The following is a 15339-nucleotide window of genomic DNA, read 5'->3' as shown; positions in this document are numbered from 1 at the left end:
ATTGTCGTCTCTGCTAAATTGTCCCAAGGAAGGAAAGAGTTTACGGTATTTAGTCCATAACTTGTTTTCTTCATGAATCCAAAAATTAACTGCAGTCAGATTCAAAACTGTATTTATGATTGTCCTTGCAACATCAATGAATTGTTGTTGTTGTTGTTGTTGTTTACTGGAGACTGCTGAAAAAATTCAAGCATCGGGCCATGTGGCTATCAAGAGCTGAACTTGACTTGATAACACCTAACTAACTAACTACACTTCAGCTAGTTGGGTCATCCTGCCCTGCTCTACTCATCTATCTGGCGTTTTTCTCAGTAACCCTAGTTAGCTTCAACTGATGGCTGTCCTTTCCAGCTTGATTTGAGTTTTTGGGGCTAACTACGCACATCCAAATTCATTTCTTTGTGGAAAAACAGCCTTCCAACTCTTGTAACTTCTCAGCAGCTTTCTGGAGCGAAAAAACCGTAAGAGGGTTCCTTTAATGAGTTCCTCCAAATGGACATTTTAAGTGACTCAGTATTATGTTTGATGTCCATTTGGGCTCCGAATATAACTTAGTTACATAACTCTCACTAAGAACGGTTGTGTAGTTTCCACTCATCCTTTTTTTAAGGGGGGACCCAGCAAAGCTTTTCCTCAGGAGCTTTTCCTCCATCAGCTTCCAGCCTTCGCGATCTCTTATGCCATTTTTTAATTATTATTATTATTACTATTATTTTATTTTGGTCCAGGCGATGATTGTTAACCCCTTTCACACACAAATGAAAAGCAAAAGCAACGATCGATTAAAAATCGATGGCTGAGAAATGAATTGTTTCTTCAAGCGGTCAAAGGCATGTTCTGCAAACGTTATTCTGGCAATAAATTAAATATTAAACAACGCTTCCTGGACCGAAGGGGAACGGCAGAGGACACCATGCAAAAGACTTCAATAAAAGCTGGGCAGGGGGGACACACGAGCAAACAGACCAACGAACTGGGCTAGCTTCTGAAAATAAACTTTTTTTAAAAAAAAAAAAGATATTTCTTTAAAGACTGAAGAAAGAAGATAACCTCCTGTTGATCTTCACTAGGAGGATGAATACACAAGCAGGAAATATCTCAACACAAATCGGAAGGGACACGCAAAGGTCTACGTGTACAGCTGGTTGTTTCAAGGCTTACTGTCGCAAATATCTCTTCCTGAAACTGGAATTCTCATCTCTTGTTATGTTCACAACAAAGTGCCCTTAATATGCCTCTTCCTCCTCCTCCTCCTCCTATTTTTCCCCCCCCCTTTCAGATTGGTTATTATCCTGTCTTGCCCGGCTCGGTGATATATACAGTACATTTTTTTCTGTCAATTTCACTTTGCAAAGTGAACTGGTGGGGGGGGGGACCTTGAAATCTAGCTTTATTTTATTTGTTTTTTTCTTCCTTCCTTAATATCGGCCTCCCATCAAGGCTGCAAAACCCACGAAGATGCGGTTCGTGGCAGGAATGGTGCAAAGTATTTAAATGTTTCTATCTTGTGTTCTTCCTTCCTTCCTTCCTTCCTTCCTTCCTTCCTTCCTTCCTTCCTTCCTTCCTTCCTTTCCCCTGCAAGGGTACTTTGGCATCAGGTCCAAAAAGGAAGAAAAGAAGCAAAAAGAGAAGAAAAAGGAGGGAAAAAAACCCACACACACCTCAGGTCTTGAAGCACAAAATGATGAAGTTGTTTGTTCAAGGAAGAAAAAAAGAGAAAACTTAGCCAACCAGACAGAAGGCTTTGAAGGAAGAAGCTTTTATGGAGTGATTTGGGGAGAAATGAGACAGGAGATGGAAGGATTTTTTATTTTTTATTTTTTTCGGAATAAGGGCGGTCGTTGGCTGCTCATGGCATGGAGAAGGCTCACTTACCAAATATACCTTACCCTGGGTTTTATGGGCATTAGAAATAGAGGGAAATTGAAATAATTCTGTCTTTATCTGCCATAAAAGTAACCCACTGTGGTTTGTTGGTTTAATGGCTGGAATTTTTTTCTTTCTTTCTTTCTTTTTCCTGGTTGCAGGTATAATATATTTCGCAGGCTGGTAATTTTGTTTCTTGAGTGTTGTCTGTCTGTCTGTCTGTCTCTCTCTCTCTCTCTCTCTCTGTGTGTGTGTGTGTGTGTGTGTGTGTTGTTGTTGTCCCTGAAACTTGATTCTGGATTCCAACCCCACTAAAGTTTAAACATGTCGCTTTCCGTCACATAAGCTTTGTGTTTTCCTTACAAAGGCATTTATTCTACACCTGTATTTAGCTGCGCGTCCTCTTTCAAGTACATTTTCATTTCCCCCTTTTTATCGCCTCGTACAGTGCATCTCAATTTAACCATCATCACACTTCTAAAATCTACACGGCCTGAAACCTGAAAACTGATATGGCACTGAGCTTGAACAAAGCTTTTAATTCACATCTGTCTCTCCCATTCTGGCTTCCCCAGTAATAAAAAAAAGAGGATGGTGAATGAGGGTGATTTGCAGATTTATAAGGCCAGGTGTTTTCAAAGAGGAAAATGACCTGGGTGGCTTAGAAGGGAAATTATCAAGAGGAGGAAAGAAAGACAGAAAAGAGGGAAAGTCAGAGGGGAAGAAGGGAGGGAGGGAGGGAGGGAGGGAGGAAGAAAAGAAGGGAGGGAGGGAGGAGAGAGAAATGGAAGAAAGAAAGGGGAAAAGGAGAGAGAGAAGGAGGGGGAGAGGAAGAAAAGGAGGGAGGGAAAGAGGACAGAAGAGAGGGATGGAGGGAGGGATGGAAGGAAGGAAAAGGAAAGGGAGGGAGGGAGGAAGGGAGGAAGGAGGGAAGAAAAGAAGGCAAGGAGGGAGGGAGGAAGGGAGGAAGAAAAGAAGGAGGGAGGAAGGAAGAAAAGGAGGGAGGAAAAGAGGACAGAAGAGAGGGATGGAGGGAGGGATGGAAGGAAGGAAGGAAGGAAGAGGAAAGGGAGAGGAGGGAGGAAGGAAGGAAGGAGAGAAGAAAAGAAAGAAAGGAGGGAGGAGGAAGAAAAGGAGGGAAAGAAGGAGGAAGGAAGAAAAGGAGGGAGGGAAAGAGGACAGAAGAGAGGGACGGAGGGAGGGATAGAAGGAAGGAAGGAAGGAAGAGGAAAGGGAGGGAGGAAGGAAGGGGGAAGAAAAGAAGGGAGGGAGGGAAGGAGGGAGGAAGGAAGGAAGGAAGGAAGGAAGGAAGGAAGGAAGGAAGGAAGGAAGGAAGGAAGGAAGGAAGGGTTGCAGCACAAATGCACCTCACAATATATATTTTTCTCTACTTTTTTATTTGTTCAATTTATTAAGGAGGTGGAGCTTCTTCTCCCTGTCTTAAAGATGGATGGGAAGCCTTTTTGAGGCAGCTGCATTACTCATACAAGATCTGAAAAGATACAACTATCATTCCAAGCAACACGTCATCTCCTTGCTTATCATCTGTTTCACAACTCTGCCCCTTAACAGGGGCTTCAAAAGCTTGAGTTTCGTTCTGCGAAACCTCACACTAACCTGACTCTAGCCTGACTTTGTAAGAAGATAGTTAGAGGAAGACAGCTAACTTGGGGTAATACACTATGGACCTCAAATACAGTATATGAATCCATCCTACAGAAAAATAGTTTGTGTGGAACAATCTTATATTTAGATTTCATCTATTTATAAATATTAGGCCAGAAAGCTTTTTACTTGGCCTTCAAATATTTTGAAAGCTAGAACATAACTGGACCTGACCTTTGAGTGACTAAACCACAAGGGCTCAAGAAACTCGGACCTTATTAGATGCAGATGGAAGGGTGGAAGTTATGAAAATGAATTACATTTCTAATTTCCCGATATATTTCCCATATCTAAGAAGAAGTGGCAAACTTGCTTTTTGACTGTTGACATTTCTTTCTTTGAATGTTCTGGCGAAGAAAACCTCAACCCAGCCACTCAACTTTCATTTTTTTTTCTTTTCAAAGGAAAGGAAAAAGAAAGATAAGGATAACATTAAGGGAAGGAAGGAAGGAAGGAGGAAAGTAAGTAAGTTGGCAGGTAAGGAGGGATGGAGGAGGAAAGTAAGTAAGTTGGTAGGTAAGGAGGGATGGAGGAAAGAGAAATGGAAGGAAGGAGAGGGAAGGAAGGAAGGAGGAAAGTAAGTAAGTTGGCAGGTAAGGAGGGATGGAGGAGGAAAGTAAGTAAGTTGGTAGGTAAGGAGGGATGGAGGAAAGAGAAATGGAAGGAAGGAGAGGGAAGGAAGGAAGGAAGGAAGGAAGGAAGGAAGGAAGGAAGGAAGGAAGGAAGGAAGGAAGGAAGGAAGGAAAGTTGGTAAGTAAGGAGGGAGGGAGGAAAGAGAAATGGAAGGAAGGAAGGAAGGAAGGAAGGAAGGAAGGAAGGAAGGAAGGAAGGAAGGAAGGAAAGTTGGTAAGTAAGGAGGGAGGGAGGAAAGAGAAATGGAAGGAAGGAAGGAAGGAAGGAAGGAAGGAAGGAAGGAAGGAAGGAAGGAAGGAAGGAAGGAAGGAAGACTGAATCAGCTGTTACAGATGACATTTTGTCAGGATTCTCACAGATCTAAAATAAATCAAACTTCTTAATATGTGACTGTGGAGTTTGGATCTGTGCAATACTCCGAGCAGAGCTACTCTTTGCATTTTTGAACTACGCTGCGGCCTGATTTTTGCTTACCAGAAACACAAAGCAACCTTATGTAGTATTTTTTACAGAGTCCATCATGCTCAGCGCAACTCTCACACATATCCACTTGTACAGACACACATCCTTACATTAGAAAAAACAACAACAGCAGCCCCTGAACACATGTCCATGGATGGACCTACAAACCTTTAACAGTTGTGTCTTTTAGCAAGCACCATGTACAAAACCAGTGGGCCCAATTATTCTCTCAGGAATGTCAGGGAGTAAACTGTCTGCTTATGTTTATGGATAAATATCTATAAAGAGCATTTTATTACATAATACGGAGATTAAATCAAGAGAGGGAGGGAGGGAGGGAGGGAAGGAAGGAAGGAAGGAAGGAAGGAAGGAAGGAAGGAAGGAAGGAAGGAAGGAAGGAAGGAAGGAAGGAAGGAAGGAAGGAAGGAAGGAAGGAAGGAAGGAAGGAAGGAAGGAAGGGTATTGGGTAGCTTTCTGTTGTATTGTAAGTGTCTGTTTTACAACGATAATAAACAAGAAGGAAAATCACATTATAAGCAATATATTGCTATTCCTCCATCTGCCTTGCTTCTATTTTCAAATTTTTCAGTAATGAATTTCCGATTGAAGGCAACTTCTCTTCATCCCAAGGTACCAAACCAGACATGGGAAAAGAGATAATACATTGGTGGCACCATCTAGGCATCCATGCAGCTACTCTTGATCTGGACTTTCGGCATTCATAACAACTCGGTTTCCAATCTCTTCCACCTTTGGAAATATATTGTCAAACTTCCAACCATGACAAAGAAGAATCCTGAATCTGAAAGAAATTTTTCTGTTTTTTCCTTCTCTCTCTCTCTCTCTCCCTAATCCATCCGGTTATTAAGCAGGCTGAGGATTTAATACAGATGGAAGGAAGCACTTTCGCTTTGAAATTTCGGCTCTCCTTAAAATTCGTCTTGAAATGCCACACCATAAAAAGAAATGAAAGTTAAGCCAGTGTTTCAAACCATGGATGTACAGGATGGATGTATCCGGTTAGATTGTAAGACTTTGCCCCCAAAAGAACCCGTTCAGGAAAGGTGAATTTTTCTTCTAAGAATTAGGCAAGAGGGATAGTTAGTTACTTGCCCGTGGATGACTCAAGAAACTCCTAGTTTAAAAAGTTAACTCTTGTCTCCCAACCTAGGTAAAACCAAGAAAAGGGGATTTTTAATTTTTTTAATTTTTTAATTTGGGACTCCTTTTAAAGTGTGTGTGTGTGTGTTTGTGTGCATTTGTATTGCATTGACAAGCATACCTGCAAAGACATAATCTTCTAGCTGTTAAGAAAATGTTGGATAACCATCTGACTGAGATGGTGTAGGGTTTCCTGCCTGGGCAGGGGGGGTTGGACAGAAGGCCTCCAAGGTCCCTTCCAACTCTGTTGTTATATTTTATTATATTATATTATATTATATTATATTATATTATATTATATTATATTATATTATATTATATTATATTATATTATATTATATTATATTATATTATATTATATTATATTATATTATATTATATTATATTATATTATATTATATATATATATATATATATATATATATATATATATATATATATATATATATATATATATATATATATATATATATATATATATATAAATATATATATATATATATATATATATATATATATATATATATATATATATATATATATATATGAAAATACACACATATATATATACACACACACAAAAACAAATATATATATATATAATTTAAAAAAAGAATTCTGAACTTTATCTTCATGGAGCGTTTGGACCAGACGTACAGAATCTTGAATTTGCTTTTCTTTAAAAAAAAAAGACATTAAAAAACCATACACACACACACCCTTTCTCCGGTCAAAGAAATCCAAAATAAAATGCAGCATTCCAAAGGCTCCATCCAGAGCGCGTTTACAGCAGCCTCGCTTGGCTTTTCAATCTTTCATAAGCAATTTCTATAAAGCTTGTTACGAATTTGAAAGGAGGGGGGGGAAGAGGAGGAGGAGGAGGAGGAAAGCCAAGTGGTTGGTTGTGGAGGAATAACAGTGGTTATCACATGCCCTGCCCGCTCCTAATTATCTACACTCTCTTTCTCTCTTTCCCTCTCCCTCTCTCTCTCTCTTTCTTCCTTTCCCTCCCTCCCCTCTTTCCAGACCGTTCATTCACTCTTCTTCCTTCTAAAATAATAATAATGATAATAATAATAATAATAATAATAACAACAACAACTCTCCCTCTCTCCCTCTCTCTTTCTTCCTTTCCCCCCTTCCCTCTTTCCAGATCGTTCATTCACTCTTCTTCCTTTAATAATAATAATAATAATAATAATAATAATAATAATAATAATAATAATAATAATAATAATAATAATAATAATAATAACTTCTTCCTGTTTTTAAATCTATCGCCCACAGGGTTTTGGAAAGAGGTGGGTGTTTTCAAAACGTGCAATTAACTTTTGGAAGGATTTATCGCTTGCGGGGTTGAAAAGAGAAGAAAGGAACCTCTTGCAAAATAGACCAGCGGGTTCGGAGTCACATTATGAATATTCCAACTTGGAAAGGAAGAAGAAGAAGAAGAAGAAGAAGAAGAAAAACACGTTTCTGCAGATTTCCCTTCGCGCGTTTTGCTTCTCCTCCTTTTTTCCTTCCTCCTTTTTTCCCCTCTCTCCTCCCCCCCCCGCTTCTTTCTTTCTTTCTTTCTTTCTTTCTTTCTTTCTTTCTTTCTTTCTTTCTTTCTTTCTTTCTTTCTTTTTTGGTTCTCTGAGTTTTTCCCTCGAAAGATTTCTCTCCCCCTCCTCCATTTTCCAGATGCAAAAGAAGAAGAAAACCAAACAGAAAAGAAAAACGAAGCAAGGAAAGAAAACATAAAGGAAAGGCGAAAAGTTCCCGGAGCTAAACGGCCCCCCTTCCGCGTTACCTTGCAGCCAACTTAACTCACTTTCCAATCTCAGTTTCTCTCAAACGATCAATAAGCCCTCGCCTACCAAAGGGTCCTCCTCCACCCCCCTCGCGTATACATTTACTTTCTGCCCCCCCCCTCTCCCTCTTTATAGGTGCGCTCCCGCCCCCAACCCCAACCATTATCTGTAAATTGTACAGCCAAGCACGACGTGAGCCGTAGGGGAAAGTGGGGAGCGGGGGCGGTGGGGGGGGGGAGAGAGAGAGATCCGGGATGCCAAGCCGGGAAGAGAGAGGCGACGGCGGATCTTCCTCCCAGCCTTAAAATAAACCAGGCGGTGCTGGGAGAGTGTGTGTGTGTGTGTGAGAGAGAGAAAGAGAGAGAATCTGTCTTTGTGTGTGTGCGCTCACGAGTGTGCATGGGGAGGGGGAGTGATCGCCGGGGAAATAGAAAGTCCCGTGGCGCTGGGCTCCCCTTTTCCAAAAGCGACCTCCCGTAGCATCCTCCTTATTCCCCCAACTTCTCCCCAACCCCCCAACCCCCCCCAAAAAAGTTGTCGAGTTTCCGTCTGAAGGAAACGACAAACTCCCCCGACTCCTCCCCGCCCCTCGCCAGAACACCTAAACACCCACCGACTTTCTCCCCTTACCTACCTACCTAAAAAACAAACAAAAAAAAAAATCAAAACGCCCTCTTCCTCGGATCTCCCCCCCCCCGCCTCAACAAAAAAACAAAAAACACACAAAAACCCACAAGCGCTGTTGATTTATCCGACCACCTGGGTTGCCGCGTTGTGCCTCCTCCATGCAGACAACCGTAACACCCCTTGCCTCCCCCTCCCCCCCCATGCTAAATTCCACCCTCCCACCACACACACACACACACCCCATCTCTCTTCTTCTTTTATATTGGGGAGGGGGGCTGCTCCGCCTAAAGGCAGAGAGCACTCCCCCCTCAAACGCCTTCCAAAATACCACCACCCGCCTTTTCCTCAACATGCCCACCCACCTACCCACCCCCCGGTCTTCCCATCTCAGAAACGCCCCGAGCAACGGGGGTCGCCGTTGGGGCGGCGGGGAGGGGGGGAGGCTGTCCATCGGGAGCCTCGCTCTTTCCCCCCAATATTTCAGCACCTTGCCGGATGGACAGCTCCCCTTCGCTGTTTTCGCTTAGAGCTGATATTTCCTCCTCCTTTCCCCCCCCCCTCCCCGCTTCCCTGCGCTTTTCCTCCGGCTTTGGTTTTGTTGGGTGCGTGTGTGTGTATTTGTGTATCTCGGGGTGTATTTTAAAGACAGGCATTTCTCTCCCCCCCCCCACATCCTCCCCACCTTCACACACACACACCCCAAACACATAGACCACAAACCGCCCCGGCGCTTTAGAAGTCGGTCCGATCCCCCCAAAAAAGAAAGACCCGTTTCAGCAACCTGACTCCGAGATTTCAAACCTCCATCGGAACCACTTTTTTCTTTCTTTTTCTTTCTTTCTTTCTTAAAACCCAACAACCGGAGTGGATCGCGCGCCCCCAGCCCCCCAATGCCCCCCCACCACCACCACAACCCCGTCGCCCTCCGCCTCGAAAGCCATCTGCCCGGACCCCCGTGTCCTCCCCCTCCCCCTCCGCCCACAGCCCCCCAGAGCTGAAGAAGCAGCCGAAGCAAAAAAAGAAAAAAAGAAGAAAAGAAGAAGAAGAAGCAGGGAAAAAAAATATGAAAGAAGGAATGAAAGAAAGTTGCGAAGCCTTTCCTCACCTTTGTGCATGCCGGTGAAGCGGTCCTTCAGCACCGTCAGTTCGTATATTTTCCCGAACTCTTCGAAAAGCGGCTTGAGGTCTTTCTCGTCCAGGTTGCGTGGGATCTGTCCAACGAACAGCTTGATGGCATCGTGGTCCTTCATGGGAATGGTGGCGGAGTTCCCCGGACTGTGATTTAATCCGTTCATGTGCCCGTTTGGGTTGGGGTTAGTGTGGGTGCTACTGAGGCTGGGATTGTCTGCTTGTCCGTTTGCTAACGTGGCCATCTTTATATACATAGAGAAAAAATCTTCTTTCCCTTTTTTGGCCCAGCCCCCCCCCCCACCCGTCCTCGCTGCCTCCGTTCCTCTCTCTCTCTCTCTCTCTCTCTCCCCCTCTCCCTCTCGCAATCCCGCTTCCTCTTGCTCACTCACTCTCTCTCTCTCACACACACACGCATACACACTCACACACACGCGCGCTCACACACATACATACACACACACACACACCACACACACGCACTCCCTCTACTCACGCACGCACCCTGGCACCGACGCGCGCGCGCTCTCGCCCGCTCGCCTCTTCTCTCTCTTTCTCTCTCTCTCCGTTCCTCGCTTTCTCTCTCTTTCCCTCTCTCTTTCCCTCTCTCTCACTCACTCACTATCACACACATACGCACACGCGCCCTCTTCTCGCTGCCTCTCTTCTTTCTCTCTCTCTTTCTCTCTCCCTCTCTCTCTCTTTCTCTCTCTCTCGCTCGTTCGCTCGCTCGCTGGCGATGCCCGAACTGATTTTTTTTCTCTCTTTCTTTCGTAATATTTTTTCCCCCTTTTTTTTCATACATCGAACAGCTTGGATCGCTGTCCTTTCCGTTTAAACAGGCTGGATCGGTTCAAAGTGCCAGGAAGCCGAGGGGGTTGGATGGGAGGGAGGGGTGGGTGGGTGGGAGGGAGGAGGGAGGGAAAGGAGGAGTGGAAGCAGAGGGAGGGGGGGACGGAGCCCCGCGCGCGGGAGGGAGGGAGAGAGGGAGGGAGGGGGGCGCTTTCCTCTAGTTGAGCTTCCATCCAGGCTACCCCCTTCTCCTCCTCCCCATCCCCTCCCCCCACCCCACCCCCACGCTTTCTCCCCACCCCCACCCCCGTCTGCTTGGCCGGTGGTAGATTCCAGTCCTAGCACTAGCTATAAATAGCGGGAGGCGCATGGCTTTTTGGAGTCGATAGCTATTGTGGGAGCTGAGCGGTTGGGGGGGGGGTGTTGGGTGGATGCGGTGGGGGGGGGGTGTTGGACGGACCGAGGCAAGAACGGGCGAGCAGGCAGGCAGGCAGGCGGGGGGAGCGGCGGCCGCTGGCACCAGCCGACTGGCTTATTTGCTTTTATTCTTTCTCTCTCTCTTTTTTTTTTATCTCCCTCTCTCTCCTGTCTTCCGCCTTTTTTTATGATGCTTGTTATATGTTTATTTATTTTATTTTTGCCGAGCGGCGCTCCTGTTTGTTTATTTTCCCCCCCCTTCTACAATGCATTCAAGGTTTGCCTCCCTCCCCCTCCGCGTTTTATTTTAATTTTTTTTCTCCCCAACTCCCACCCACCCCTCCTCTCCTTCTCCCGTAAAAAAAAAAAAAACGGAGGGGGAAAAAAATAAACCCAACCCCAGCCAGCTCGACTTTCGCTTCCAGAGACGGCTAAGTGAGAGAAAGCCTTTTGTTTCCAAAGGCCAGGCAGAGAGAGAGAGAGAGAAAGGAAAGAGAAAGAAAGAAAGAAAGAAAGAAAGAAAGAAAGAAAGAAAGAAAGAAAGAAAAAGAAAGAAAGAAAGAAAGAAAGAAAGAAAGAAAGAAAGAAAGAAAGAAAGAAAGAAAGAAAGAAAGAAAGAAAAGTAGACAACAAAGGGAGGCGGGTTGGTGTTTTTTATTGAACGTAATAAAAATAACATCTATCTCTTTTCGAGGTTTTTTTTCTTCCTTTCCGCTCCAGCTGTCTTGTCTTTCTCTCTCTCTCTCCTAAAACATTTCTAATAAAAGAGCTACAGATATGGAGGAAACCTGGAAATCAAAGGTGTTTTCTTGTTTGTGACAGTTGTAGCGGTTTGTTTTTCTCTCTCTCTCTCTTCGGTCCATGCGCTGTGGTCTATGTATGTGCGTGTATGTGTCTGTATATCAATATATCTATATTTAATAATAAAAAACATCTCCTTTCTTTGATGGGGGACCAGAAAGGTTTTAAAAGCCGTCTTTTAATTTTCTCCCAGAGTTCGATCTGCATCTATTCCCTATTGACACAATTTTTGGGGAGAAGGAGTGCAGTGGGGTGGGGGCAGTCAAGGAAGAAATATTTAAGTATATATATATATATATATATAATGTACTTTTATGGCAACCCTTCATATATATATATTTTTATAGTGAATAATTGTTCCTTGAATTCATTTGGTCTTCCTTCCTTCCCCCTCTCTTGTTTCTGGCTACTGAGGGAATTGATTCTTGCAATGCTTTGGTTCACATTGTTTTTTGGGTAGGATATTATTTCATGCCATCATCAGTCTAATCATCGTAGTCATTAACGATAGCAAGATGGGCTAGCTGTTGACTTCTCTCTCGGATGTGTAGATCCTAGTTCAAGGTCTTGGATGGGGGGGCGAAAGCAAACATGTTCATTTCCTTCTCTGAATAGGACAGCAGGTTTCTTTAGACACTTAATAGGGACAATGTATTATGGTTAATTAAGTCACGGCGTAATCAGAATCAGTAGCTTTCGCATTATTTTCCTCGCATTATCTTCGGCGTTGTTGTTTGAAAATAAGAAATAAATAATTGTCTTTCTTTTAAGAAGACAGCCCAAAAAAAAAAAGGCGGCGTCGGATATTTTTTTTTTTAATTTTAATTTAATTTTTTTTTTAAACCACCACGTAGCTCAAAGCAATTTTTCTTAAGCTTGAAATGAAATCTTACAGAAACATCTGGTGGCGTAAGCTTTTACTACAGATTGGGAGAAAGGCAGGCATGCTGTATGCGTGTGCAGAAAAGAAAGGAAACTGCACTATTGCAACTTACCGTGTTCACTAGACACCACTTTTTTTTCTTTTTTCCTTTTTTTAGAAATGTTGATTGCTGCTTGTTTTTAAATTTTCTTTATTTTTCTTTTTCTTTCTTTTTTTCTCCTTTCACAATATCACTTCGGAGGATTTTACCTGCCGACCCATAGACCGGGTTGTTGAAAACTATCACCTGCAAATGAATGAATATAAAGTCCGTTACTTTATTTGAATGGCTTTATAGGTCTTTTGGATGCTGATGAAAGGCACTTTCCTGCAGTAGATAGAAAAAGGGTTTTCTTTTCTTTTTTTCTTCTTTTTTTTAAGGAAAAGCAAACAAGGGAAATAATATCTCCATTCGACAACGGAGATTCTGTTTATTTTAAACATCGGTCGCTCCGCTCGGTTCCCCCTCTCGTCTTTCGTAGCAAAATAATATCTTGTTATATGTGTGTGTACACACACACACACACACACACGTGTGTGAGAGGGAGCTTGTGTGCACATTCCTGAGCCACAAACAGCAGCAGCCAGGATTTGATAAAGAAGGTTTGGAACAAGGCATTAGAATGACATTACCTGGATTATTTTAAACAGAAGGGGCAGCATCGTCAAAGACAAATATTCACATCTGTCCTGTTCTATGAATCCTGGCTTGGTTGTAACATATAATCTGGTGCTGGGAGCGATATATGAAAAGTGTGTGTGGTTGGGTTGGGTTGTGTGTGTGTGTGCACCTGAGTGCATTGGGGTGACTCTGCAAATCTCCAGGTTAACAAGGTAGGTTAATCTGTATGCTAGGCCAACCTAATAGGAAACCCCAAGCAAGTAATGGGAACAAAAAAAAGTAAAGCTAGGGCCCCATTCAATGAAAATAAAATAAAATAAAAATGGGCCTCTGTGGCTCAGACTGGTAAGACAGTCTGTTATTAACAGCAGCTGCTTGCAATTACTGCAAGTTCAAGTCCCACCAGGCCCAAGGTTGACTCAGCCTTCCATCCTTTATAAGGTAGGTAAAATGAGGACCCAGATTGTTGGGGGCAATAAGTTGACTTTGTATATAATATACAAATGGATGAAGACTATTGCTTAACACAATGTAAGCCGTCTTGAGTCTTCGGAGAAGGGCGGGATATAAATTCAAAAATAATATATATATTGTGCCAAAGGTGTTTTTTAAAAAGGCAACTGGATTTTCTTTGTGTTTTTTTTTTCCCTTGAAGACCTTTCACTTCTCATCCGAGAAGCTCCATCCGTTCTGGAAGAAGGGAAGTTCTTTATCCAGAATGGAAGAAGCTTCTCGGATAAGAAGCAAAAGGTCTTCAAGGAAAAAAAAAACCAAGTCTAGTTGGTTTTTGAAAGAAAAAAAAAAGTACCTTTGGGACAACCGTGACCTGGATGGCTGAGAATCTCCATAGATATTCTCATTTTCTGATAATTTTTGCAAAAAATGAAAAAAGAAAAAAGAAAAGAAGAGAAGAAAACCACCCTCCTTCAGCAGGACATGCAAAGTTCCTATAATCTATCAAACGCTCCATTGTCCAGATTGCAGTTTTTAGCCTCTGCATGTTGTTGAAATGAGCTTTGTTCTACGGTGGTTAACAGAAAAGTGATTTCCACGTACTTGTTAAGGGAAGTTGTGTGTTCTTTAGACAGCCGTATTGTTGGCAAAATAAATTGGAAGGTTGGGTTCAAGGAAGGGGTCACTGGTGCGATGGTCAATTTCCAAAATACAACATCCTGTGGATACAAAAATTCATAGCATCCTAAGTATGAATAATATTTTGAAAAGCAAACAGGCCAGAGGTGAATTATTATTATTATTTTCCTTTAATGTTCTAGGTCCCTTTTAGAATTAGAATTTTTTATTGGCCAAGTGTGATTGGACACAAAAGGAATTTGTCTTGGTGCATATGCTCTCAGCGTCTCTTTTGAAAGGGGATGAGGGTTTTTTGTCTGAGGAACAGTGGTGGTATTCAGACATTTGGACCAATTTGGACCTGTTCGGATGTGCCGGTAGTGGCGACCTGCAGGTGGGCCCATCCACACACCCCTGTGCTATGCCAGCCTATTTAGCCACATTTTCTAAGCTGCACACAAGCGTGCAAGCTGTCCGCGCAATCAGAGCGCGTGTGTGGAAAGCCACACACACGTGTGGAAGGCACACGCAAGAGTAAAGCGAGCGTGTGCACGCGTGCTCACATTTTCGGTGCGCGGCGAACCAGTGGAACATAAATTGAAATGGTCTAGGGTCTCCTGCTTAAGCAGAGGGTTGGACTAGAAGACCTCCAAGGTCCCTCCCAGCTCTATTCTGATTGACAAATTTTACCTTGTTCAGCTTTTCAGGATTTTACCGCTTATTTTGAAGGTATTTTTAGGCCAGATGGGCAGGTAATCCTCGACTTGCGAGCACAATTGAGCCCAAAATTTATGTTGCTAAGCGAGACACTTAGTTCTGTCTAAAGTGAGTTTTCTCCCATGGGACGAACTTTCTTCCCTCTGTTGTTAAGTGAATCACTGCGTTGGTTAAATGAGTAACGTGGTTTTTAAGTAATTGTGGCTCCTCCTTTGATGTCGCTTGTCAGAAATTCGCAAAAGGGGATCACGTGACCTCGGGATACTGCAACCGTCATAAGTCTGACTCAGTTGCCAAGCATCTGAATTTTGATCACGTGATCATGGGGAATGCTGCAATGGTCATAAGTGTGAAAAACGGTGGTAAGTCCTTCCTCCCCCCCCCCCAGTGATGTTGTAATTTTGAACGACCACTAAACAAATTGTTATAAGTAAAAGTATATTACTTTTAGTGGTTGTTGTTGTTTTTTAAAAGAAATGAACAAAAGTTTGCTAGAGGAATACGTTCAATTGTTCTAGTTTGACAGGTTTTGGTATCCCGTCAAACTATAACGTGACATTTTTGCAACTTCTCAGCTCCAAGATACCTTCATCCTTGATGAACGTATCTTTTCTTTTATGTACAGTGAGAGCTTATGCACCAAGACAAATTCCTTGTGTGTC

At 43.0% G+C, this 15339-nt stretch overlaps 1 protein-coding gene across 45 annotated transcripts in view; it reads right to left on the bottom strand.

Moving 5' to 3' along the window:
* Nucleotides 1-9592, bottom strand: part of CELF4 (CUGBP Elav-like family member 4) — a 1066478-nt gene extending 1056886 nt beyond the window's left edge. For all 45 annotated transcript variants that reach the window (XM_058171904.1, XM_058171925.1, XM_058171910.1 and 42 more), the window contains exon 1: nucleotides 9313-9592. In XM_058171904.1, the coding sequence (XP_058027887.1) occupies nucleotides 9313-9592 (280 nt within the window). The remainder of the gene's footprint in view (nucleotides 1-9312) is intronic.
* Nucleotides 9593-15339: the final 5747 nt, after the last annotated feature.

Source organism: Ahaetulla prasina, chromosome 2, assembly GCF_028640845.1.
Source record: "Ahaetulla prasina isolate Xishuangbanna chromosome 2, ASM2864084v1, whole genome shotgun sequence".
Taxonomy (NCBI): domain Eukaryota; kingdom Metazoa; phylum Chordata; class Lepidosauria; order Squamata; family Colubridae; genus Ahaetulla; species Ahaetulla prasina.
Note: the sequence above shows the minus strand (reverse complement) of the source record. Positions and strands in the feature narration are given on the sequence as shown.